Genomic DNA, 25614 nt, shown 5'->3' on the forward strand with positions numbered 1-25614 from the left:
ATATGGCAAGTACTTTATGAATCCTATATTACATATGAGTTCATGTTTTTCAGTTTTAAAATTGTAATGAATTTATTATTTGTTTTCAAGAGCTTATTAACTGGCAGGTGTACATTTTAATTGCAAATATATTTAAGATAATATTTTTACTAATAATTTACAAATAATAATTGAAGACTAGACGGAAAAAAGGAGTCAAGTCCAATTTTGAGAAAGATAAGATGTTGGCATCATTATGCAGTTCATCACACAAACTTTCAGATGGATCAACTTAATGGTTTTAGTCACAGAGTTATATCCAGATGAATATATGGTATACTCTGAGAAAAAGGGCGAAGTCCATCCAAAAAACGGACAGAAAGAGTGAAGTATAATTATAATTTATAAAAAAACAGTATTTATATAATATAAAATTAATGTAATATTTATAGGGTCCCCACCCAGCAAGAGTCACCTAATAATAATAAGAATAATAAAAGATAAATTTACATCAGATAAAATAAGTAGATTGTTTAAACATATATTTTTTTTTGTATAGAATCTTTGAGTACTAAGTTCCTAACTAGACAGATGTAAATGAAAAAATAAAAATAGTGGTTTGAGGTGAAATAAAAGAGAGGAGACCACGTGAATTTAATGTCATTTCTTTTGTATTATTATAATTAAAAATAGACTAAAAGACTTTCCCTACATATTTAAAAATAATCATTATAATTTACATAAGTTCTTTCGAAATAAAAGCAGAAAATTTGTAAACAATATTATTATTTTCTGAAAATCAATTAGTCTGGAATATTTTGATGACTAGACTCACAGATGAATAGAATTTTGTCATGGGAGTTGCATGGAGTTTATTTAGTGAAATATGATCTCTACATTACATTATATTCTTACTTTCACAATCTGATTCGAGGGTTATACTAAGAAACTGGAAAATAGGCATACAAACAAATAGACACAGAGGCCCCAATTTTAAAAAATATTTGTCGCCAAACTTTTTTGATCATGGACCCCTATATAATGTATCCCTACATAATCTCCATCGATCCCCGTGAAAGTAATATTCAGTTAATTAAAATAAAACTATCTGTAGGGAACTATGTTTGTACATTTATTTTATGATTTTAAACATTTATTAAAGTAATTTTACATTGAGTAACAATAGTTTCATGAAAAATATCATAATGTTGAAATTTAAATACCTTAATATTTATTAAATAATAAGTAATTATAAATAAGTAAAGTTACTACAGTATTGCTTCTTAATTAATGAGATGGGTGTGCCTGGAGTTTCTTTGCAAGGTTCGCTATATTGGATTCGAAATTGTTTTTCCTTCGACCCCCAGGCTCAGATCGACCCCTACTATTGTTAAATAGACCCCTGGGGGTCTATATAGGCCACTTTAGCGACCTCTGTTTTAAGGAATACTAAAGAATGGTCCATTAAATGCACTGTATAAATAATAAAAGCATATTTCAATAAATACTGAAACTGTAACGTTTTAAACTTTAAAGTTGCTCTCCTGAAAAATCTATAAAATGGACTTGACCCTTTTTTCTTGTGTAGTCTTCAATTGTTAACTGTATGATTACTGACAAGATTGAGAAAAAGTTTATTAGGAAATTGTGGCTATTATTAAAAAAAAAAGTTGGTCGAAAACCTTGTTGAATGATTAGACATCCAAACTAATCTCACAATCCAATTTCTTAGCCAATAGGCCAATTCTTTAAACCACTGAATTTTTTTTTCTTATTATTCCATTGCCAATTTTTTAATTGAGAGATTATTATTAATCCAAAAACTTTTCCATATATCTCAGATATATATTGTTAAGGCAAAAACGTAAGAAAGCTTATTCTAATATAAAATATAGGATGTGGCTGGGAGTACTTTTTGGCAAAGTATTACTCTTAATATAATAGCCTCTGTACTTTCTCTAATTTATCTGATTATTGGTAGATAAAAAGCCAGTGATGAAATGGAGAAAATATAGCTTTGCTAATGACCAAGGTAGATGCGAATTAAATCGGACTGCTCTCTTTTATTTCATTGGAAGGTAGGGTAGTCAAGGAAAAATGTTGTATTTCTAAATACAATAAGAAGAGAGAGAAAGAAAATTGTAAAAGAGAATTTTTTATAAATTTATATTGAACAACAAATGTAATATAATTTGTTCTGATGATCCTAGGAGCAGACGAATTCGGAGCAAAATAAAAAGAGGAAATATAAGCCCAAAGTTGACATCCCCAAAGAATGTGATGATGGTATTTAATGACAACACAGATTTAGTAAGGATAACATTTTTGTTTTTTGTTTTATCAATATGGAGCAAAATTACTTGATTTTTCTAAAGTTTGACGTCTTCCATTTAAAAATTATGTTTACTTTATGTTGCATGTTTCGCTTTAAGACCTAGGTTTTGAGAGCTTAAGGATTTAATTTACAATTTATTGTTAAATAGGCTGTAGCTAATTCTACAATTTCACTTATTTTCCGAATCCGCACCATCGAAACTTTTTTGTACACATTTGGAGATGGGAATAAAATGAATCAATTGAGGTCCAATTGCATTAATGCAATTTAAAAGTAGAAAGTTCAACATTTCTTTCCCGTGAGACCTGACACATGTTGGCGTTCTTGTTAAATTTCAGAAGCAAAAAAAAAGTCGTTACAATCAAAGAACCGTTGAGAGCCTACAATGATGAAACTTAGTATTTTATGCGTGGACCTTCGAGGTTTTAAATGACGTTGATGAGATGGTAAACATAGGGAATTTAGGTCTGCATGCTTAGACGAAGATTAGGTTACTGGATGGTTTCATAGAGCACAGTTCGGCTCTTAAGCACAGAGAGAGTCTCGCAGCCTTCGTTACTTAGTTTTGTGCATGTTGATCCCCTAAGTTGTAGCATTAGCGCTAGCTATACGGAAAAATTAAATTAATATTTTCCAATTAATTAAATGAATAACTTATTAATCACTGAACTATTGGAAATCTTAACTTCTTGTTTTTTAAGTATATTTCTCTTAATTAATGTAAATTTCAACCAATAGTTCGATTCTAATTAGGTTTACGGATAGAATTGTTTGATTTTAGCCATGTGAGATATTATTAAAGGGCCAACAGCAGAATGGTTGATTATGTTTGCAGCATAAACGGTCAAAATTTTAATAAATAGCTAGAATTCAGAAAGTCATCAAGAAATTTGCTAAATTGTTTTCAAGAAAATCTCTAAAAAAACGTATTATTCAATAAAAATAGTAGGGGAGACTGTTGTACCTTGAGCATAGTGTACCTTGGAACAATTCATGTTTCTGGACACTGGTGTCATCTTTGGACTTTCTGTTGAAGTATGTGATAGATCATAATATAACAGCCCTATAAACTGAGTTTCAGTTTTCTTGTTTGCTTTTGGCGGTTTCCAGAGCAATTTTTAGTTTTTCTTAGTGAAAAGTAAAATTTTATAACATCAAACCAAAGTGTTTATTCTCAAAAATAGTGAATATAACTATCAACCACGTCAGGAATAATAATCTCCGCTAAATAGTGAGTAGAATACTTACATTATTTTGATTTCTATTCGTAACCTATAATTTAGATTGCAACTTTTGTTCAAACACGTACCGTCTTGTACCTTGAAACAAACCTGCATCCTGTACGTTGGAACACTACTCTTTTGCTAAAGGCTATTTATTTTATTTTATTTGTTTATAGGTAAAGATGCCACGCAGTAAAATAGGTAGGAAAAGACCCCCTGTTAATTCTAATGCCATTGAAGAAGCCATGTCCGCTGTTACAACTAATTCTGAAAACAAAATTTCATTGAGAGAAGCATGCAAAATTTATAAAGTGTCTCTCGCCACTTTATCAAGACATTTAAAAGTTTTTAAAGAATCTGGGGCTGAAAATTTTAAGTATTCTACAAATTATACTGTAAAACGTGTTTTCGATGACACGGAAGAGTTAAGTCTGGTTGACTATATAAAGACAATAGCCAAAATGCAGTATGGGCTCTCAAAGAAAGGTGTGAGGGAGTTGGCTTACAAATATGCTGTAGCGAAAAAAAAAAAAAATCCAACAACATGGGGCGATGAAAAAATTGCTGGTGAAGAATGGATGCGTGGATTCATGAAGCGACATGACAAAGAATCCACACTCAATTATTTGAAAATGTCCATCAGATTCTTTGTTTTTATAGTGCAGAAATAGTATTTTGTATATTGTGTTGAATACATGTTTTCTTTCTCTAATTGTGTGTATTTTAATTTTAATATTTTATGTTCCAAGGTACATGACCTTGTGTTCCATGGTACATGACCATGTTGTACCATGGAACAGAAAACATCACTTGACAGATCCATCATTTTTACAGTTAATATTTATATTTTTTAAACATTTAATATTGGAAATTGTAGCTTAAAAAACACTCTTCGTAGAGACATAGTTAAATGTTCGAAATGTTAATTTGTATTTTATACAGACGAAAAAACAAAAAAAGTGTTCCAAGGTACAACAGTCTCCCCTACTTTTGGTTGAGGAATTGCAAAAGATTCTTTGGTGATAACCGCGAAGGTAATATTTATAAAGTTAGAACATTTTACTGTTTTGTTTTTAATACAAACCACATCACACCAGATTGAGGACTATTTTCCTACTGTGGAAACCTGAAAAACCAGAAATTTCCTGTAAAAATTAAATATTTTTTAGGTCGCAATACAAATTTTCCAGTAAGTGAAAATCAAATAGTAAATAAAAACTGTTTACTACAAGAGATATTTATTCAATTATTTTTTTTTTCTTCTTCTTAAACAATATATATTACAATAATATTTACAATAACAATGCTACTATTTGTAGCTTTATACTTTAATATTGCCACTCTATGCACAGCATAGATAACATCAAATATTTTCTAAAAACTATAAATAAACACATAGTAGCTAAGAATAGCGTACTGTTGGCAGGCTTAAGCTCTCTTTCTTCTACTTTGAGGCTTCTGTATTTTTACGCATTTCTCTCTAGAAAATACTTTACAATTAGGTGCGCTTTTCTTTTCTTTTATTTATCTGTCAGTGGATAACTGTTCACTAACCAGATCCATCAATGGCTAGAAAACTATTTTTACTTTTTACTTTTAATTGGAAAATAAAACTGAGCACCTATTAAAAATAAGAAAACTGAAACTTGTAATAATACAGTTTTAAGAAAAAAAAAAAAGTGTACAATACTGAAAAGATTTCAATAGTTAACGAAATTATTATTATTTATAATTAATTCTATTGGTCTATTTAGGCCAAAATTATCAAATAAAATAAAATTCGGTTTGCTTCTCAGTGTAAAAAATATTCATTATACCTAATTTTTTTTTTTAATTGAACTTCAAAATTTCTGTGTTTCAATTCCAATCAACAAATGTCCAAAAGTATTTTTGTGGCCTTTAAGGACGTAAAAACTTAAATTCAGTATATTTGATTACTTTTGATTTACTTAATTAATTATCTAATTATTTTGTTTTGTTTTAATTACTAAACAATTAGAAAGATAGATGGGGTGATAATGCTTGTAGATACGATTTTAATTTCTTTAATGAAAACTCTCTGGTGTTCTTTGATTCAATTAGGAATTTGCGCAACTAGTTTTCTGTATTTTTCTTATTGAACACAACAAATTTTTAAACGTACTACTCAAGCACAGCATTGTCTGCATACTGTACATTATTGCATTCTTAAAGTGCCACAAATATTCCCTGAATAAATTTCAGTACATTGCATTTTTTTTTTTTTTTTAATTTTTGTAAAACATTAATTTGCCTGTTTCATGTTTAATGATATGCTTATATTTCCCTGAGAGAAATCAAGCTTATTTATCTATTGACTTCCTAATTCTTATTGAAAAGATCTTATAATGTCTATAAGTGCTGTTGAAGTCCCCACTACTAAACCGAGGATGCCAAAGATGATAAGCAGAATATCTTTCCATAAGACATAATAAAATCTTCCTAAGTTGTCTGGCCATAGTACACAAATTTCCATGATGGCCGGAAAAGCAATACCCAGTGCAGAGAGACAAAGCGCTCCAAACAAAGAAATGAACAATCCAAGTCTAGGAATTGCCACTGCCAATAAAACTGTAAAACAAAAATATTGTTCCATTTTAATGTTGTACAATAAGGTTGATTTCTCTAGCTAAATAGAAAGTTAAAGAAGGGAAGTTGTCAACCCTCGTTCGGAAAATACAAAATTGTGCAAAAATGTTGAAATTATAAAAGAAATCAGCTTTGCTATATTTATTTATTTATTTTTTCTTTTTTTTTTTTTTTATAAAGTTTCTGATTTCTATCAATCTTGACAAATTTCTGTTGAGTCTTCTAATATAATATTAACTTACAATATTCTCAAACCGGTAAAATGTTAAGTTATTCTTAACGAGACGAGATGAACTTTGAACTTCACTCATTACAATGAAGTTAAGACAGGCTTTTGAGTTCACAGATAGCTCTATTATATGGATACCTTTGAATCCTCATTGCTATGCGCTCAATTATAAGTCTATACTCTAGTAAAACTAGTTACATTTGCTGCGTGTGAATGGGGGCAAGAAAGGCTTCAATCAAAAAGCTACAGGATTTCTATAATAAAGTGCTGCGGACGTATAGTTCATAGTGGGTTCTTAGCGAATTAACTATTTCCCAAGGAGCTTGTAGAAATGCCCAAATAAATGACTTTGGAAAGAATTTTTATTAAAAAAATCTATAAAATAATGGAGACAACAATACCACCGAGTCGGAGAGAACGGAGTTCAAAAGACGTATAAAACCCAAACTATCTAAGGATGGACTTCAATACTTAAACAGTCAGTGATGAAACTTAAAGTGATAATTTAAAATTTATTCTTGGAGTATTGTTCGGTTTATTTTCTAAGCAGATGTAAAATTATATTCTGAAATTTAATTTTTATCAATTAACCGAGACAAAGTGTTACACTGGTCAGGACTGTATTTTGAAAATGGGAGGTGTGATAAGCCTACTAAGAAAGTAGGCTTCTTTCCTTCTTCTTTTATAAAACTGATGAAACCCCCTTTGAAATAGTTTGAGTTCCGAAATTTACTTCTTTAACAAGTGTTTTGTTCAGTTTTTAACAAGCTAAAAAACTGTTTTTATACAAATAATCCTTCCTTAAAGATAACTTTCTTTAAAAAGCTGTTTGCCATCCATTTGTAAGAGGAAGGAAGTATTGTTTATTAGCAGATAATTTCAAAAGAAAATTCAACTTACATGTAACCAAGACCACTCCTGCTCTCATTGTGTACTCAATAACCAGCCGGTGATCACTGTTCTCATATTTCTTTTTCATATATGTTGACCAAATGATATCCACCGGTACATAACACTGAAGTGCATAAGTTATGTATATTGCAATAGCGAATATTATATTCACTGCTTGTGCCAAACTGCAACCATTTTTTTATTATTAATTAGTTTTAAACATAAACATATTTATGTAAAATTCTGCAAGTGGATTTTTTGTGCAGATGTATTTTTTTTTTATTTTGAAATTAACTTGAGTTAAAAAATTAATAAACTATTATGCTTAAAGATTACTAACATATCTTCCTGGGGTAAATTCAGTGTAATACTTCCCAGGCAATCCGGACCATATCTTATATATCCAAAGAAACCGACGAACACATACAGAATGACTATTACAGTCATACCTTTGTTCAGCACACCACAGTATCCACCAAATGATCTAGGAGTTAACATATTATTCTCTAAAGCGATTATCTGAAATAAAACAGTAATCCTTGATAAGTAAATATATAATCTTATAATTAACTATTATTATTACTACTGAATAGAATAACTATCTAGTATAGTAATCCTGTTAGATTTTTAAATCTGTTTTTCTTTGTCATGAAAATGTCATGCTCGAAGAAAACTCAGAAGGTCTTAATAATTAGTAATGTAATTAAATATTTTCATGAATAAGATGAAAAAATAAGAAATAAAATAAGACTTGGATCTTTCTTTTCAAAAAACGAATTAAAACTTCAGTTTTTAGACATGGTATGTAAGAGATTACAATTGGTATATAAGTAACTCATAGAGGAAATCTAAAATAAGAAAAACTAAGAATATTTAATAAAATAAAGGAACACAATTGTAAGAACAAGTCACTAATAAAAATCCATAAGTTTCGGATTATTACCTGTTTTTTAACGAATTAAATGAATTTTTAAAGGTTAAATGAATTTTTTTTAATGTACACGAGAGCCTGAAGACTCGTAGGGAAAGTTTAAGTAAGAAATCCCGACGATGAACCCAATACAGATATTTTATATAACAAGTATCGTATATTAAAATTATTATTTCTTACCACTCCTACAGCCTCCAGTGCAAACAACGTTGTTCCAAAGAAAAGTGAAAAATTTCTTAATGCTCCAGCCAGTTCTCTTGAATTCGGCGATGGCATTTGATCAAATACATAATACATAACTATTGATATGCCGACAAATGTAATAATGTTAGCCGCCTGTGAGAACGGCGCCAATAATTTTAAATTCCTTATCATATTTATTAATATTAACGGCAACAATAATATTAACATCCATAATCTAACATCCAATGGTGTTATGTAATAATCTGCAACCTAGAAATTATACCAATGGTTATATTCGTACTTTTTACAGGCTGTACCTGAAAGAAGAGTTTGGTTTCAAATTTTTTGCTGAACAATAAAGGTAGGAAAAAACATGTTTGAAAAATACGTGCTAATTGTAATTTAGAGATGCTGACGTGATTTTTTTTTTAAAAAAAAACAAAAAGAATGGATTCCTTGAAAGGATTTATGAACCATCTTGGTTTCCTAAGGAGATATAATATGGAAGGAAATAAATAAAGAATATATGCGCGCGAGCTATAAACGGGGCGTCTGCGATTAACAGAGCAATTATGTACGCAGACCATAAATAGAGGTAATTACCAACTAAGTTGTTGAAGAAAACAAACAGTACTCGTAAAATTGATTAACCAAGAACACAAAGGTATATAATAAGGTGGAGCGAATATGAATGCATAAACGTTTCTTGCGACTAACAGCTGGCAGCTGACTGCATTTGGAGAAGCAAAGCGCAAGAAAGCTGGAGTGCCTAATCATGAAAGTGATTAAAAGTATTCAAAGTAACACATTGTCGATTTTAAGATCGAGTTACTAATTGTGATTCAGTTGCATTGCCTCGGATTATCCACGGACAGTTGACGGTTATATTATTGATTCTGATAGTTTATTTATTAACAATATGCAAGAAATAATTGTATCATAATCTCTTTACCTGTTTAACATTCGTTGCAACAAACACAATATATACACAACAAATTCCAAGTTGATAAGAAATCATAAAAATATCTACAATTGGCCTGAAATTAAACAATCACTTTGTAAACAATTTTTAAATAAATATTAAATAAAGCGTACAATAAAGAAATATAATTTTATTGACTAACTCACGCTGAAACATTAGCGAACATTCGCAAACAATGTGGCCCTTCTTGTAACGCCAGTTTCATTGAAACTGGATAAGTTAGAACTGGTTCTCTTACTCTTTTACAAAGTATGTACTGAGATTTTACCTGCAAATTCATATTTTATTAGTTGTGGTCAATAGTTTTATAGTTTTAAGTGTTTAAAGTCTAAAAGATTGCTGTGGGTAACAAAATTAATTTATTTGTTTTGGGAACGATTCCTAAGTAGACTTATTTTTACAAATTGCTTACGAATCAGCCTAGCCTAATAAAACCTCCTCAGATTATTATAGTAAAATAAGAGATGTCTGCTAAATGTGAGAGATATCTTCTTTTTACTTTTTAGCCTAACCGTTTATTATTTTGTGTTTTTCGTATGGTCTGTGAGAGACCATTTGTAAGAATCAACTACTGGCTAGAAGTAGCTCGCAGCCTTTGAAAATGGTGGTGCACTCGAAGAAGAAAACAAAACCTACTAGGGTTCTATAGATAAATATAAATATATTTAGTTAAATATAAATAGATATGAACCAAAAGATAGATAAATGAAATAATGAATTAAATAATGTAGAGATTATTATGATCTCCTGAAGTGATTAAAGATTTTTCAAATCCAATTATTGAATCAAAAAACTACTGAAATATGATTGAAATTCAAAATCAAATTTATTAATATTTTAACAATTTCATTCCTGAGTATTTCTAATGTTGAGCAAAATTTGTTTCATTTATTTTTTTTTTTTTAATGCTTATTTTAAACTAAAATACATTTCGTAATCATTGAGACTTTTTTTTTATATAAATTAAGTCACATCAGAGGAGGGGTTAACTCGGTGAAATATGGACTCCAGTCTTAGATTCCGTGATCACCACCTGACGCGTTGAACTGTCTCCTCAGTTCACTTGTCAATTGGTGGAAGTTTTGTCTAATGTTTGAATTGATAATGCTAGAAGTCGGCAGGTGCCAAAGATCTTCAATGTTAACGCATCTTAAAATTAGTAAAATAAACTACATTATTGGTGTGAACAACAAAACGGTTTTACAGAGGACTCTATTCTTTACCAAATAGTGAGCTGTAAATGTAGAGGCTCTAGAAAGAGAATATTTAAATTGGCATTAGCAATGAACAATCTCTTCTCTAAACGTTTTCTGTTAACATGCTAATATTAAAAATTATAATAAATGAGATAATCTCTGACCAAAATATGGAGACAATAAGTGCATATAATTCCAATTAAGACTGTACAAACAGCTCCTACTAACAGCCCTGCATTGTAAAATGCTTGTGGCATGGCTAAAATACCTGTCCCAAGACTTCCTTTGAGCAAATGGATTAAAGTCTCTGTGTTCCTGTAAATGTAAACAGTATAAAATTAAGATTTTATATTTTTATTAATATTAATCAGGGTATTAAGCAGTATTTCTCCTTATCAGTTTTCTTTTTTCCACACATATTCAATGGAGACATTAGCAAATTGGAGAAAAAAGTAATGTAAAATAGGGAAATCTGAAATAAAGGCAGATCCTGTACATTTCCAGATTGTGAAAGGGTAAACATCATCAGTACTGGTCGAAGAATATAGGATTTGTGGGTCTTGAAATAAATGTAAGAAGTCAGAATAGCGTCCTGATCGGCCTCTGTGCAAGATTCAGATATTTGATCTAGAGCCTAAACCTGTGCTTTTCCCCTAAGTTCCCCTACTTTAGATGCGAAGAGGAAACGATTAGTACATGAATAAATAAGTAGACAGGAAGAAATCTATGAATACTTTGATTTATTCAGAAGTATCACCAACGAAACAAAGAACAAACGCTTTTAATGACGAGGGAGCTGAAAAGAAAAGCGGAACTAGGAAGATGATTGGCATTCAAACGAATACCGTGTAGAAAATTATGACTAAAACTGGGAATAATCTATTTTTCCCTTGGATTAAAGAATGAATCAACAAAAAATATGGATAGTTCTCTACAAAATCAGTTAATGGTTGTTATAAGTCATATAGCAATGGTTTTATTTCATCTTCAACCTGGGTAATCACAGACCTGTTCCATTGTAAGAGGCACTTACATTGGCGCTGCATTTTATCTACTTATAATAAATTCAAATTTTATTCCTTATAAATCTAAACCCAAAGAAAACTGTTCAACAATTATCAATGCTGATTTTGAAATTCTATGGAAGAAAACGTGGATATTCCTAAAATCGAGTAGCCTATTCAGATTTTGATTGGAATAAATCATGCATTATATAATAACAACCATAATCAAATAGTATTAGACTATTTTTTTACTGTCATAAACATTACATCTTATACAATTGTGATAGATAAGAGATTAAGGAAAGTTATTCTACATGAATAGATTTAAACAAGTAACCTAAAAATCCTATTTAGAAGTCTAATACAATTTGATAACTTAAATATTATTTTTAAAAAGATATTGCTTTCATTACTTTTCTGACTTATGTGTTTGTTAATACAAGGTTTTCACCTTATAACTAACATAATCATTTGCTCTATAATTTGGAACTTAATTGATTAAGAGTGCTTACGTTGTTGGATGCTCTAGTTGCCGATGTGCATGTGGGTCGTAAGGAATTTCTCCATCTCCATCCGTTTTCTCATCGATTGTTAACGTACACGGAGGACTTCCACCTCCTCCATTTGTTCTAGAACATCAAGAATTAAGGCAGCCTTAATAATCTCGTAATTATAAAATTTGAGTTAAAATAAATGATTAGGTTTAATCACTAACTTGCTCTGCATGGTCACGCTGTCCATAATTATATCTCCCTTTTCCGCCATCTTGGGAGATTTATTTCTTACTTCACCCTTTCTGAAATAGAATTATTATTTCTTTTTAATTATTGGTTACAAAATTTTGTATTTTTGAATCACGAAAAGCATCCTATAACTAGAGAAGGACAGTCTTCGGTCTATTAAGGTATATAATAAAAGTGATGGTTTCACTGGAGAGCCTCTTTTCTGATTCTAATTATCATAATTTTTCTCAAGGGAGAGCACCCATGTTCTTCTTTTAAAGTCTCCATGAATTATCCCAAAGTGTCTCTGCAAGCGACCATCTGAGCTGATGAGGTAGATTTCGGCTGAGGTAACTCAAACTAAAATAGTTGCGTACAACCATCAAATCTGAAGGCCTTAATTGTTCTGCTTAATGGTTTGGGCTTATAAGTGATGATAGTTTTGTTAGGCCGAGATATCGCAAGGATGTGAAGAAGTCTGAAATACAGCATCTCACTAAAAATGAGTAATGAATTCAAGACGAGAAAAATGTATGAAGGCCACTTTGTAATACTATATTAATTTGTATAAATCTGAAGTAGCCTAACTAAACTACTCAAAAGCAAGGCATCCTTGAAACTAACAATTTACATTAAGTTTTCAGTTTTTTTCACTAAGGGAGAGATGTCTTCTGCGCATCAACAATCCAAGCCTTCGGTTGCATGGCCTACTTTGCTAATCAGAAAGAGCAATCAAGTTATATTCGAAATCTCTCTACTCACATCGTAAGTCGGCATTGAAAATATTCCACCAACAGTGTTAAACAAGTGGTCTTTTATAGTACAGAAAGCTTTTTGTCGTTCCATGCTAAGATTGCAGTTTGCCTTACAGTTTAACTAAACTAGACGATCAGTACTGCGGTAATGTTATTCTATGCTATAAAAGTCTGCTATAACAATTTTGTGAATCTAACCTTTATTTCCATCAACTGAATATTGATTTTTAAAATGGATTTCGACTGAATTTCAGGAGTAAGAAAATGTTTGCGCGGACAAATTTCAACAATTTCAGATAATGTTCTGTCCGAGAAAAAGAATATTTCTGTACATTTATATATGTACCTACTTTTTATTTTCAATTAATCAATTTATATTATTTATATACTTTTTTAGTTTTCTCTCGCAGGATTCTATAAGTTTATAAAATGGGGTGTTCAACAGATACTGCTGTTCTGAGAGAAAATTTTGGTTAAGTGAATATGTCCGTTGATTTAAATCTTATATTTTTAAATATATGGATTGGTGACAGGAAAAGCTTTTTAATGGCAGGTTTTTTTGTCTAACTTTGAGAAAACAATAATTGTTGAAACTAATTACCATTTTGTGAAGCCACTTTCGTTAAGTCTGTACCTTTTCAACCAGCCAAGAAATCCAGCAAGCTCAACAATCTTCACATTTACTAATTGAAAGTTTTATAAATGTTTTAAATTAATAAAAAAAAAAAAATTATTTAAGATAATAACATAATTTTCCGGTTTACACAAGAGTTAAACATTTGGTATTTATTTATGGACTAACTTTTACGTTCTAGTAATATCGACCAAATCGATCCAAAGTTGAATTAAGTCTATTTTAGTGGCCAACGGAGGTCATAGTCTTTGTTGCATTTAACAATGGAAGTATGGTATTGGTAAATATAATTAATTCCTTGGAATTAATTTATTTTTATTTTATTTATTATGAAACTAAGACGCCATAATTGTAATTTTAACAGATTTTAACCCAAACATTTTCTTAGAATGGACATGTTTAATAATATGCTTTATCAAGTGGCTGTGAAATAACAAATCATACTGTGAAATCGCCTTAATCAAAATAAATTTACGTTAAAGAAATAATACAAGCAATCCGACATGAAATATTGCGTAAAAATTGATCAACAAGAAATTTGAAAAAGGGTTTTGATAGACAATTTTCTGAACCATTTATTTTATTTATTATGGAGACTTTCTCGAAAACATCTTAAACGTGATTACTTTCAACTTTGTTTCCAGGCCGTTCAATTTTATTAAATTTTAAACTAAGGATTGATTTTAGAAGATTCTAGAGAAACTGGAAATTACCGGAATTTTATGGGAAGTAGGTGTGATGAGGAAACTGCTGTTTGTGTCAGTGAGGGAGAAGAGAATGTTTCAGAAACAAAAATGCACAACGAGCTTAAACATGGAGTTGTGATTTAACCAGATTATCGATTCCGATTTTAAGGTTTGAGCCGCAATCATTTAATTAAATCAGTGAATGGTTTTTTTATTTTATTTTTTTGAAACGCCTTTTATGAAATAATAACAAGAATAATTTATAGATTATATTGGTATTTCGTACTTGAGGAAAATATGACTTTATTTTATTGAATAAAATTCTTGGTTTTCTAAAATTTTCTCTTACTCAAACTAAACTTTATAAAATGGTAAGACAAAACTCTGGTACAGGCAGATCACCCAGTCTTTTTGTATTGCAAACATTGGTGTCATTAATATAATTATTATTAGTAATATTTTGTATTACATTGGTAACTTCACCTACTTTGGCATCAACAACTTCAATAAATTAGTTTTCTTTACTCTACGTTCATAATTGAATCATTATACCCTTAAATTATGGTTAGTAGCAAATGCTTTATTATATATGCTTTGAACAAACGGAGAAGTGTCAGGTAACACATGGAAGATTTTAAAAAAAATAAATGAGTAATTTCATTGAGAAAATAATAGTCTGACAAGTTTTGCATCTGTGTGCCAAATTCATTCTTGCCAAATTACTTAAAATACGTCGAGTGAGATTTATTTTCTGTTTTCCTTGCATAACTTCTCACCTCGTGTCATTTTAATGTATCTAAACATATTTATTCTTAAAAGAATTGAACGTTAGCTAAATTATATTGTCTTTGTAATTTGTTGGTGCAGTTAGCTATTTGCGAATTGGGTCGCACTATTTCTGTCCTTATATGATTTAATTGTTTTAAATAATAATGTAATTTAATAATAATTTCAAATAATATGGAAGTATTTTACTTTTTCTTCTAAAAACAGGAAGTAGTTCGATAGTTTTGATTTTGGGTTTTCTCCGGAAAATACTGCGAGTGTCCAGCACTCAAAACGGATATTAATAGACTGTTCAAATTCTAAATTGCGTTTAGATGCAATCAATGTTTCAATCTAAATCACTTGATCGGAATAATCACTCTTCATGTTTTGTATACTGATGTAGATCTATATCTTTCAGTTGCAATATGTTTCTGGTAAAATTGATTTCAGGGCATTTCTATTCATCCTAAAGTAAGCCTGTGAACAATTCTTTTGCACAAAAGCGTCCAAACCTTTTGTTGGTTTAAAGACCAATTTTTTTTACAGAAAAACCTGAATAGATAGCCATTATAGTTCATGATGGTGACTAAATAAAATATCTAAGCTGAGCTTCCTTGTTATTTTGAGGAATATACGTGGCTCAATACTACTATCAGAGGCTCAAAGTGAACTGTGCAGACTGTTTGAAGTGAATTGCGGCTAGATACGAACTCAGTGTGCTTGAACATTCGGCTACCATTTTGCTAATTGACCCAATTTTTTTGAAAAGCTGTAATTCTCTTAAATTAAATTTCTGCAATTTATTAATCGGCTATTCGTTTTATTCTTTTCTAATTATAAAAGCTGAAAATCTTGCATCATAATGTTCAAATAATACATTTGGACAACTTTTGATTCCAATTCTTTTGAGATTCAAATTTTTATTTTTGTGCAATCCAATATTTTCAACCAAAATTAGCAGCACACAGAAATAAAATTTGAACTGCATGCCAAATAGTGTGAACAAACAATCCTATCTGCTTTAGATAATTGATGCCAAATTCACTCCAAGTATTTTTTATTTTCAATACCCTGCTTTTGCAAAAAGGCAAATAATAGTATTGAACATTACAGGAAATTTATATTACTAAAATAAATTATTGGCTTGTTGTTGTTTACAATCAAATTAATAAAGTTCCCTGAAATGTGTTAAGGCTCACACACATCTTGCAAGGCAGGTTGGAGCCTAGGTTATCGAATATTATTAGAATTATTCCAGAGAAGAGACCAAGAACTTGGCTAGCTAGAGTCTTGGAGAGGCATCACACCGAGAAGCAACAAAAAAGGGTAAGGACCAGATTCCTGGGCTAGCCTGATTCTCATAGAGTAATTCGGGCGAACCGGACAACTTCAAGAGAATTAGTCCGAACAGCTCTTAGGTGTGAATATAAGAGTAAGAACACAGAAAGCGCTAAATGAGTGAACAATTTGTTTTTATTGCGCTAAATGTGCTAAGTAGCTCTGTCAACAAGCTCTCATTAAGAGATTCTTCTCGTAATATTGGCTCACTTATCTGTCGGTATAAAATTAATTTTACCTTGATCTTAACAGTTGTGATTTTTTTCTTCAAAATAGTATGTTAAAGCTGAGATTGGGGGCTGACAAGCAGTAACAAATGAATAATTAACTTCTTCTAAATTTACTGCTCGCATTACGGAAATGGTGATCACCAAGAAAGTGCATCAATTTCAGCCAAGGGTGATTTTAATGACAGAGTAAAAAATTATTATAAAGCAGCGGACGTTACTCAGACTGAAGCGGTAGGAACTCAAATTCTTCTTTATTTAAAAGTGCAGCGTTATCTAAATGGTGATATTTGATGGATATTGCAAAGAAGAAATTACCGAGTGTTAGTATTATGCTGAGGAACTTATAGAAGCGAAATCATAGTCTATATGCGGTAATATTTTTGCAAAAATTACTCGTTTAAAAATGGGCAAGTTTTGATGACACTAAGAACTAACGATTGGTTATTTATTTTATTTGTTATAAAGAATTTAACTAAGAACTAAAGATTTATGTAAAAGGTGCATATTAAGAACCATCGCTCTCATAGATACGAGGACATTTAAAAGGAATGGTCTTTCTTTAAGTTTTAGAGATTCCAATGTTTTAGCTTAGGTCGCACATTTTGAAGTATAAAATAAACATTGATTAGTTACCTAAACATTTGTATATTTTTATAGCTAAATGGTATTTATACATGAGCTAACATACGTTCTTACTTGTTCTTCACAATTAGGTTTCTATTATTCGCAGTTGTAAGTTCTGTGAAGTTATGTAGACATCCTTTGATTCTTAAAGCACAGTGTAAACCCGATCAATGTACAGTTGAACCTTCATCAGTTAACCAAATTGAAAAGTCTATTAACTGATGATCAATTACTGATTTTGTTTTGAAGGTGCTCAAGCTCAGAATTTTAAAGCAATCTGTACTGACATCATGGTCAGGGAATCGACCGGTTTCCGCATATAATATCAATTCAACGATTTTGAAAATATTACGACAACCATCAACTTTTAGAAGAAATAATAATGATAGGCGACAATGACCACAGATGTTATTGGATCATAAAGAAAAATGTAATATTTACAGTAACAATAATAATTAGGGCTACCCTAGTGATTTAAAAAAATTAGGGCTATCATTTCGATTTTCTTGAACATTGAGATTTTATTGTTTTTTAATGTTTCGGCTGGCAACCCGGTGATGAACGGTACTATCTCTGGCGAGAGAACTCTGTCCGGTGGCCCGTCAATGCTCTTGGGGGGGTCACCGTACACCAATGACCTCAGTACTTATGTTGTTCAGTGCTTAGTGCACATTTTCTCGCGGGTTCTATACCAGCCTAACCTAGACTTTAACTTCCTCACAGGAAGTTCCGGTGATTTACAGTGTTTCTATTCCGAGAGAAAACTGTCCAGAGCGAATTAGTGCACTCAAAATAGTTCTGGGCGCCAATTAACTCGAAATGTTTTTATGTGCTTACCAGCAAAAAATACTTGAAGTTTCCAAATTTTACGACCTATTCAAGCCAGTCAGAATATTTGACAACTCCCAAAATCCGATGATCAGCAACAATTAAGAAAGTCATTCATGGAAAAAATCTGATCGTTCAATACAATGTGGAACCAAACGAAACCATCATAGATCTACAGATTTACTACTGTTCTGAAATAGTGTAGAACATTCTGATAGTTCAGACGAGACAACAGTTTCATTTAAATATATGCTGTCTATTTATTAAAAATTAAGCTGAGATATTTTAGTATTTTTTCATAGGTAAGATTAAAAAAGCTGTAGGTACTACTGTTGCTATTTTGACTTAAGAAAGAATCTTAATTGGGTAATGCTGATTTAAAATGAATCCTAACAGGCAGATTCCTTCAGAGCTTCCCAAAATTGATTTGCTTCGTAAATCTAAAGATCTAAGTTTTTCTCTGTGCAATTACTAAATCAGAGAAAGTAGGTGGAACCGATTTCGAGAAATCAATTAAAACTTAAAAAGTACGTTTATTTCGTAAAGTTGTGATACACCTGAAATAAGTTTTACCGAAAAATCGATTCAATAAAATGTTGTAACAACTGGCTTTAAGAGCAAGCTAATAAAATCTGTTCCATCTGTTTACAGGAAAATTTAAAAAAACTGAGAAATCCATTCAGTAAAGAGGTATTTCTAGATGACAGGTTTTGTCTAAAATCTCATAGTCGCCTCTCTTGAAACATAGAAGTGTCAAATCTCAAAGTGCAATACTATTCATAAACTATCATTTCAAAAATTTGTTATATTAAAAAATAAAATAAACATTAAATGTCTTTATTATGATATTAATTTGTCAACTTCTAAAATTTTTAGCATTTTTATTCTAAAGTTTCTTTTCTTTCTCTAGTACTGAACTTCGAGTCTCTCAGATCCAGTCTCAAGAGAATATTGTAGATCCACGAGTATATCCGCTCACGGTATAAACAAGCTTCAAAAGTATAACATCAATAAGCTTCAGTTTAAAAAAATGTTTGGCTTATGATTCATATTTTAAATCCTCTATCAATAAACACTAAGTCAAAAAATGTACAAAAGACGAACTATTAATCTAATATGAATGGGTTGAAATAATGTAATCCATAAATTTACAATGTAAAGTGAAAATATGTTGGTGTAATTGATTCTTTACTTTCCTTCAAAAATTTGGGACGAATCAGTACTACTGACTTGCTGAATGAACTTTTTTCCGCCCTTGAGTGCGTTAACTTAGTATTTTAAAAGGTGTGATGCTACTGAGAAATTATTTTAAATTTCTTTCCTCTGAATGTTTTCTTTTTCTTATTTCTTATAAGAAGAATGTATTGTTATTATTTATCGTAATATTCGTTAGAGATGCATTATTGATGGTTTGGATTAATTAGTAATTCATTTAGTAATTAGCCTTTTTATATGTAAATGAAAAATATAAAATTAAATCTGTAATTATTTATTAAATATTTCCCTGCATTTGAGACGTCACGTCATACGTAATCAGTGTTCTGTGGAGCAGAAGTTAGGAAAAGTGGAACTGCATTTGCTAATAACGAGGGACAGTTAGCAGAAAATTACTACGATATTTTTCTTCTTTTTTTTAATTGTTAAATATATTGTAATATTTAGTATTCAATATTTTTATTATATCGTAATTAAAAAACATTAAAAAATTATTTATGTATTATCTACTATAATTTGATGCATGATGTTATGAGTTAGTTATTAACTACATTGGTAGAGATACATACGAATTCGTTTGATGTTTTGACTGCTGTGATCGGATCCATGCCCTCGGTTGGACTGTGCTCCATTTCTAGAGCAATAGAACGCCCTTGCGCAGTTCGCTCGTTCGATATATCAACCTCCTACACTTGATAATCTTTCGTTTCAGATGAATGCAATTGTTTATATCCGAATTCACTATTGCCATCGACACATTTATCTTTCATCATTGTATTGATCATTGCCGTTCATTTTATCATTCTTTGTAGATAGTAGAAAAATATAAAATAAATTCTATATTAATAAATTGAACATTATTCCGATGTAGCTTTCTTTAAGATATTTTATACTTTATCGAAATGTCCCACAATTAATTAATGGACTATGTTAGAGTGATACTGTACCCAGGTATACCGTCTGAACTTCACCGTTCAAACTGTACCTCCGTAGGGTGTATTAATTTACCATTGCGCGCAACAGTTTCGGGTCTCACACAAGTGAAGTGCAAAGGTACACTGGCGGAGCGTTACACAATTATTTAACTAAAGTTACACAGTCTTAGGGCAGCTTGTTGACAGGCTATCTTTGTCTTCAGAGACATCTGACAAGATGTAAGGTGAAAAAGTTACCAATAAAGATGGCAGCGCGGAGGACGTCTTACTCTTACAATATATATACGATGGCTCGTATGGAAAAACATCCTTTTGAGGAATTGCCATTTATAACTTTTCAGTTAATCGCAGAGATGATAAGAGTGCCGAAGAAGTCACCTTTGCTTGCTTCCATTCACTCTAGACTTATAAACATCAGAAAAAACCGAATGAAATTCGACCTGAAGTATTTAACTGATGAATAAGCGGACATTCGTGAATCGGAACTCTTGGATCGAGAGATGACACTTTTGAACTTTCATTCTTCAAAAAACCCTATCCGGAGGAGAGGGTTGATGCTCGTGGCTTTCAACTTCCTCCGTTCTGAAAAGTGGTAACTTGATGGAATCGCTTTATTCAATATCGAGGAGCCTTCTTTGAATAGGAGATTGTCTGTGATTGCTAGAGGTGTAGTAAGAAGAAATCTCTCGTTTTTCAATCTGCAGTTTCTTCGCCAAGGATAAAGGCAACAGTGTGCAAGAATGGCCTTTTATTGGAACAGGATTCTTTACCGCCAGAATTGGCACCTAACTATTACTTCAGACAAAAAGCTTAAAGGGCCGATGGTCAAGTGTGTCCCTTGAAACACCCACCAAATTTTACTTTGAAAATTGTAACTTAAAATAAAATGGAAAAATTAATTCTCAAAAGCTAAAAATATAAAAGGCTTTTTTAAAAAAAGTGCAAATAAATTGTGCAAATCTATTTTGAGTATTGATTAGGAATTAAACAAAAATACGTCTGCTTTCAACCTGTGACGAACAAACAGCGCCAGTCTGTCTAGACGAATAGCTCGATTTCCCGGCCCAATAATTTAATTTTCACGGCCACTTGCAGGATTTTTGTTTGCCTAAAATATTTTTCTACGAGCCACTACGAAGAAGCCAATTTCCGAAATCGGATTTGTATCTTACTGAAAAACAAGTTTATAGTATTCTGGGTTTTGGGCACGAGATAAAATTTAATATCAAATACTCACGAATTACTCATGGTTTCGATTATCTTGATATTAAATTATTAAATTAATTTCTAAAATTTAAATTTATTTTTGCTTTATTGTTCCTAGCAAATAGCAAATATTTGTTGGTCTTTATTTTGAGAGATCTATCTTTACTATACAAAGAATAATCTCGAATAAGGATGTGGGACAATTATTTATTACGGATGTGTGCTTATTTTAATTTTATAAGTCTGGAATATTCGCTGGCCGGAAGTGGGCAGTTCGTTTATAATATTGCCCTTCTGAACCCTACCGTTCATGATTTATTCTATAAACTTTATTGAGCCCTAATATTAAGATTCTTCAAGTCAGTGACTTTAAAATAAAACAGTTCTTTTAAATGAATTGTAACTCCAGCTTCCCTAGATCATCCGTTAAAATCAATTTTCATGAACATAATTTGAAAGAAAAGTGATAATACCCAAGTACTTTTAAGTACTTACAAGTACATATACTCATATCAGTTTAATTTAAGTGTACTCAGATCAGAATTATAATTACAATAAATTCCGTAAGTGTTTTTAGACATATATTTTTTTTTTTAATTTAAAAAAAATCTTTGTGAAAAAATTTAATATCTCAATTTACAATTTTGAGCTCTTGAAGCTTAACACTTTCAAGATGAAATTATTTGCTGAAAACAATTTTCTCTCTCTTTATCAAAACATGTTTTTTTTTTGAAAAAAAATTCTAATTTTAGTTAAAATGTTAAAAAGAGAAAATACTTTCCACACATTGTGTATTATTAAATAGTGCATCTTATATCGAGTGCAATTTCTCATTAATACGCTTGTATCAGTAAGTTTTACAGAGAAAGTAATAAACGATATTAAAATATGTTTTAAGTAATATAGTTAATTACAAGCAGATTATTGCGTTATGTAAAAAAATTAATATATTTAGTTCCATTAAATTCAAAAAATATTCTTTATTTAACTAAGAAGGCAAAAAAAAGAGAAACTGATGATGTTCCATATTCAAAATTGAAGACTTACGATTGATTTGAATCTTGATCAGAAACCATTCGCGCCACGATCTAATTTTGTGGGTGGCACAAAAGTGAGCCTAAATTCTCTTTTTGTTCGGTGATTTCTTTCCTACCGTTAAAGCGAATTTCGATGGGCTGCTGTTTTCCCAACAAAATTATGTAAAATATGAAAACTGTAATTTCACAGTCAAATAGAAATTGCTGTTGATCCGTTATTTAGTAATCTATTGATTTTTTTGTTTGGGGGTGCCTTAGTTCAATTGAGCACACAATAGTTCCCAAATAAACATTAACTGAGCGGGCAGATTAGGTTTTTAAAAATAGGAAGTGAATTGTTTGTTTGTATGTAGGAGTGGCATTCATTGATCTTTGAAGTGGCTAAACTACAAAAAAGATCCTGTTGTGGACGAAGAGCAAGGTTAAACCAGATATGATATCTCAGAGTGAGCTAGTCGAGGTCATTCAGCTAAACTAATTAGAATAATTAATTACCTTTGCAAGAATACTCTATCAAAAGAAGAGTTGATCTCATATTTAAATGGATTAGGAGGGTGGTTACCGCTAATCAGATATTGCAACGAAGCCTGGAAATATAGATTCAGTTTAATATTAGAATTTAATTACTGATTGCACTTTTAATTTTATATGTTTCCAAAGTTACTCAGGGTTTTATTTACTGCTGGTAGTTTATTTTTTATGTCTATTTATTTATTTTTTATTTTATTTTATTTTATTTTATATTTTTTTTTTTTTTTTTTTATTATTAATATTATTAATATTATTATTATTATTACTATTTTTTACATAATGAAGCTTCAGTTTATTTACTTATTTTTCTCTTTTATTATTATACTATATTCAGGGGAAGACATTACTTAAGTTATGTAGCACAAACTCCGCTGATGGTCAGTGACCAAGCGTAGTCTTTGTTAATTTTTGTTTATATACATGTATAGAATACTTTTTTTTTTGTAAAATAAAGGCATTATCTATCTATCTATCTATCTATCTAATTACCTTTGCTCTTCATATCATCCATCCGAGATGAGGTCTTTCTCAGAAAATCAGGCGGTTTTCTAAGAGACTTTGCCGCGTATAAAGTTAAAATTCCATGTGGGATTGCTGTGTGACACATGCTGTTGAGAGCTGAAAGGCACAACAAAGTTTCCCCCCCCTTTGCGGATCGAGAATTGAAAGTCTTCAAGGATGGTATGAGTGGCTGAGGAGCCTGCTGCACAGTAACCACCATGGCTAAAGAAAAAAAACACCTTCGATTGGTTCAGTCAGCTTCTAACTTGTGTTGCAATGTCAAGGAGGCATACTACAGCTCAGAATGTTTTGTTTCAGTGTGTAATGGCTTTGTCTGGTAGATAATTGTTCTCTTTGCATAAAATAATCCAATTGTTTATAAGGAAGCGCTCTCCTGCACCTCCTGTGTAAATTACACTGACAGAAATGATGTTGGCTATCAATGTGGGTGCCCCAAACAGAAACAGGCTTATCAGTGATAAAATGGAGTTTAACATTTTGTTCCTGTTAATATCGAGGAGTTCCCAACATTTAATGTGTAGTAAGATAAAAACAAAATAGTGTTAGTCAAATAATGATGTTAATCGAGATATTATTTTACAAATTGTTATTAGCATTGTGTCATGCGTCTACCAATTTGGCACTGGGTAGTATTCCATTCATAACTAGTGACGCTTTGGCCCGTGACCTGTTGCTTTTAAACAATCTTAATATCAAATATGACTTAATCAATGAACATTTTAGTCTGGCTAATTTGAAACACTTATTGAGTCCTATTTTTTTAATTGTCTTAGATTATTTCTATTTTTTTTAAAAAGTTTTTTTTTCTTTTCACTAAATGTTTTTATAAACGCACAACATAAAAAAAGTTTCAGCCCTTTTTCATTCTGCCAGCACTCCAAGACTGTTTTTTTACATTCTTTTGGCTGTCGAAATGGAAGCTTTGAAATCGGAGGCAAAATTCGTCTTCGAAAAACAAAGTTTTCGTGGTTCCAGAATAAAAAAAAAAGAAAACAAAATGAAAATGAGCTTTCAGCACTTTGTCCTGGAATGCACATTTTACAATATTCCATGGAGAATACTGGGTTCTACTGTACTATTTAACACACTATTAGTGAACATTTCATTTCTATTCTTATGGGGACAAAATGAAACTTCTTTGACCCGAAGAAGTGTTTAGACATTTCTAGTCAACACTGCGCACAAGCAGCAGATAACTGGTGAAAATACGGAAAAATGTAAGTTTTCCATCCGAAGAGGATCACGATTACCCAGCCGCCTACACACTCATACATGGGAACACTTACGGCCTTGAGCATCACTTGTCTAACATTATTAATGTTCCAATGATAGCATTGATTGTTTACTGGGGTCAATTGAGTGCTGTCGCCTTCATTTTACATCCTTCAACTATCCTATTAATGGATAAGTGCATTCCACTATTAATCGCATAGTTAATTTACTGAATTTTCTGATGTAAAATAAAATGTAATATTTGCAATATGTTGCCACATTTGGCATATTGTTATTAAAATTATAAATTTACTTTTATATTTCTCATGTATTTTACACACGTAAAAAAATAGAGAAATGGTTTTAAAAAATAAACATACTAATTGCTTAACTTATTGATCCGCAATTACATTGTCCGACTCAAAACTGTTAGTGGAATCACATGTTAACGAGAGTGGGCCGCATTATCGACAACTAAATTGTTATTTCGGTTGGGACAAAACCAAACAAAGCAGAATAGAGAATGGAACTGTCACTTGATTGGCCTTTAACAACTTTCTGTTCTTGACAAATAAGTAGCCTATGATGATGATGGGAAAAAAGAGATTGTTCATTTACAGGGAATTTCTTTGTTACGTAGGGTTCCGCTCACGTTACCACAGTTGACGAAGGGTGTGGAACACACCGCGTTCTTAGGTGAAGAATAACAAAATCATTTATGATTAAAAAACCTTAATATGATTCAAGAGTGATAAAAAAATGCAGTCTATTATAAATTCGAGATTTAAAAAACAACTCTAATAAAAGTTAT

At 31.0% G+C, this 25614-nt stretch overlaps 2 protein-coding genes across 7 annotated transcripts in view; one reads left to right on the forward strand and one right to left on the reverse strand.

The window, feature by feature from the left end:
• The first annotated feature begins 42 nt into the window (after positions 1–42).
• On the forward strand, positions 43–9335 carry LOC141449016 (uncharacterized). 3 transcript variants are annotated; one of them, XM_074118011.1, is made up of 3 exons: positions 43–363; positions 2190–2289; positions 3714–4249. In XM_074118011.1, the coding sequence occupies exons 1-3, from the start codon at positions 236–238 to the stop codon at positions 4206–4208; spliced, it is 723 nt and encodes a 240-aa protein (XP_073974112.1). In that variant the 5' UTR covers positions 43–235; the 3' UTR covers positions 4209–4249. The 3 variants fall into 3 exon arrangements, 2 of the variants coding, with proteins under 2 accessions (XP_073974112.1, XP_073974113.1); XM_074118012.1 differs by having other exon boundaries at positions 44–368; XR_012455291.1 differs by lacking the exon at positions 3714–4249 and adding an exon at positions 8689–9335 and having other exon boundaries at positions 186–363.
• Positions 4759–25614, reverse strand: part of LOC141449009 (proton-coupled amino acid transporter-like protein acs) — a 30585-nt gene continuing 9729 nt past the window's right edge. For 2 of the 4 annotated variants that reach the window (XM_074117995.1, XM_074117994.1), the window contains exons 2-10: positions 12276–12356; positions 12073–12189; positions 10721–10871; positions 9507–9628; positions 9331–9415; positions 8376–8648; positions 7605–7783; positions 7274–7449; positions 4759–6126 (exon numbers count right to left, since the gene is read on the reverse strand). In XM_074117995.1, the coding sequence (XP_073974096.1) occupies positions 5885–6126; positions 7274–7449; positions 7605–7783; positions 8376–8648; positions 9331–9415; positions 9507–9628; positions 10721–10871; positions 12073–12189; positions 12276–12325 (1395 nt within the window). In that variant the 5' untranslated portion in view covers positions 12326–12356 and the 3' untranslated portion in view covers positions 4759–5884. Of the gene's footprint in view, positions 6127–7273; positions 7450–7604; positions 7784–8375; positions 8649–9330; positions 9416–9506; positions 9629–10720; positions 10872–12072; positions 12190–12275; positions 12357–13638; positions 13882–19929; positions 20066–25614 lie in introns of those variants that run through there. The other 2 variants (XM_074117997.1, XM_074117998.1) reach the window with 2 other exon arrangements.

Source organism: Rhodnius prolixus, unplaced genomic scaffold (assembly GCF_049639745.1).
Source record: "Rhodnius prolixus isolate KJV_2025 unplaced genomic scaffold, Rpr scaffold_2, whole genome shotgun sequence".
NCBI classification, from domain to species: domain Eukaryota; kingdom Metazoa; phylum Arthropoda; class Insecta; order Hemiptera; family Reduviidae; genus Rhodnius; species Rhodnius prolixus.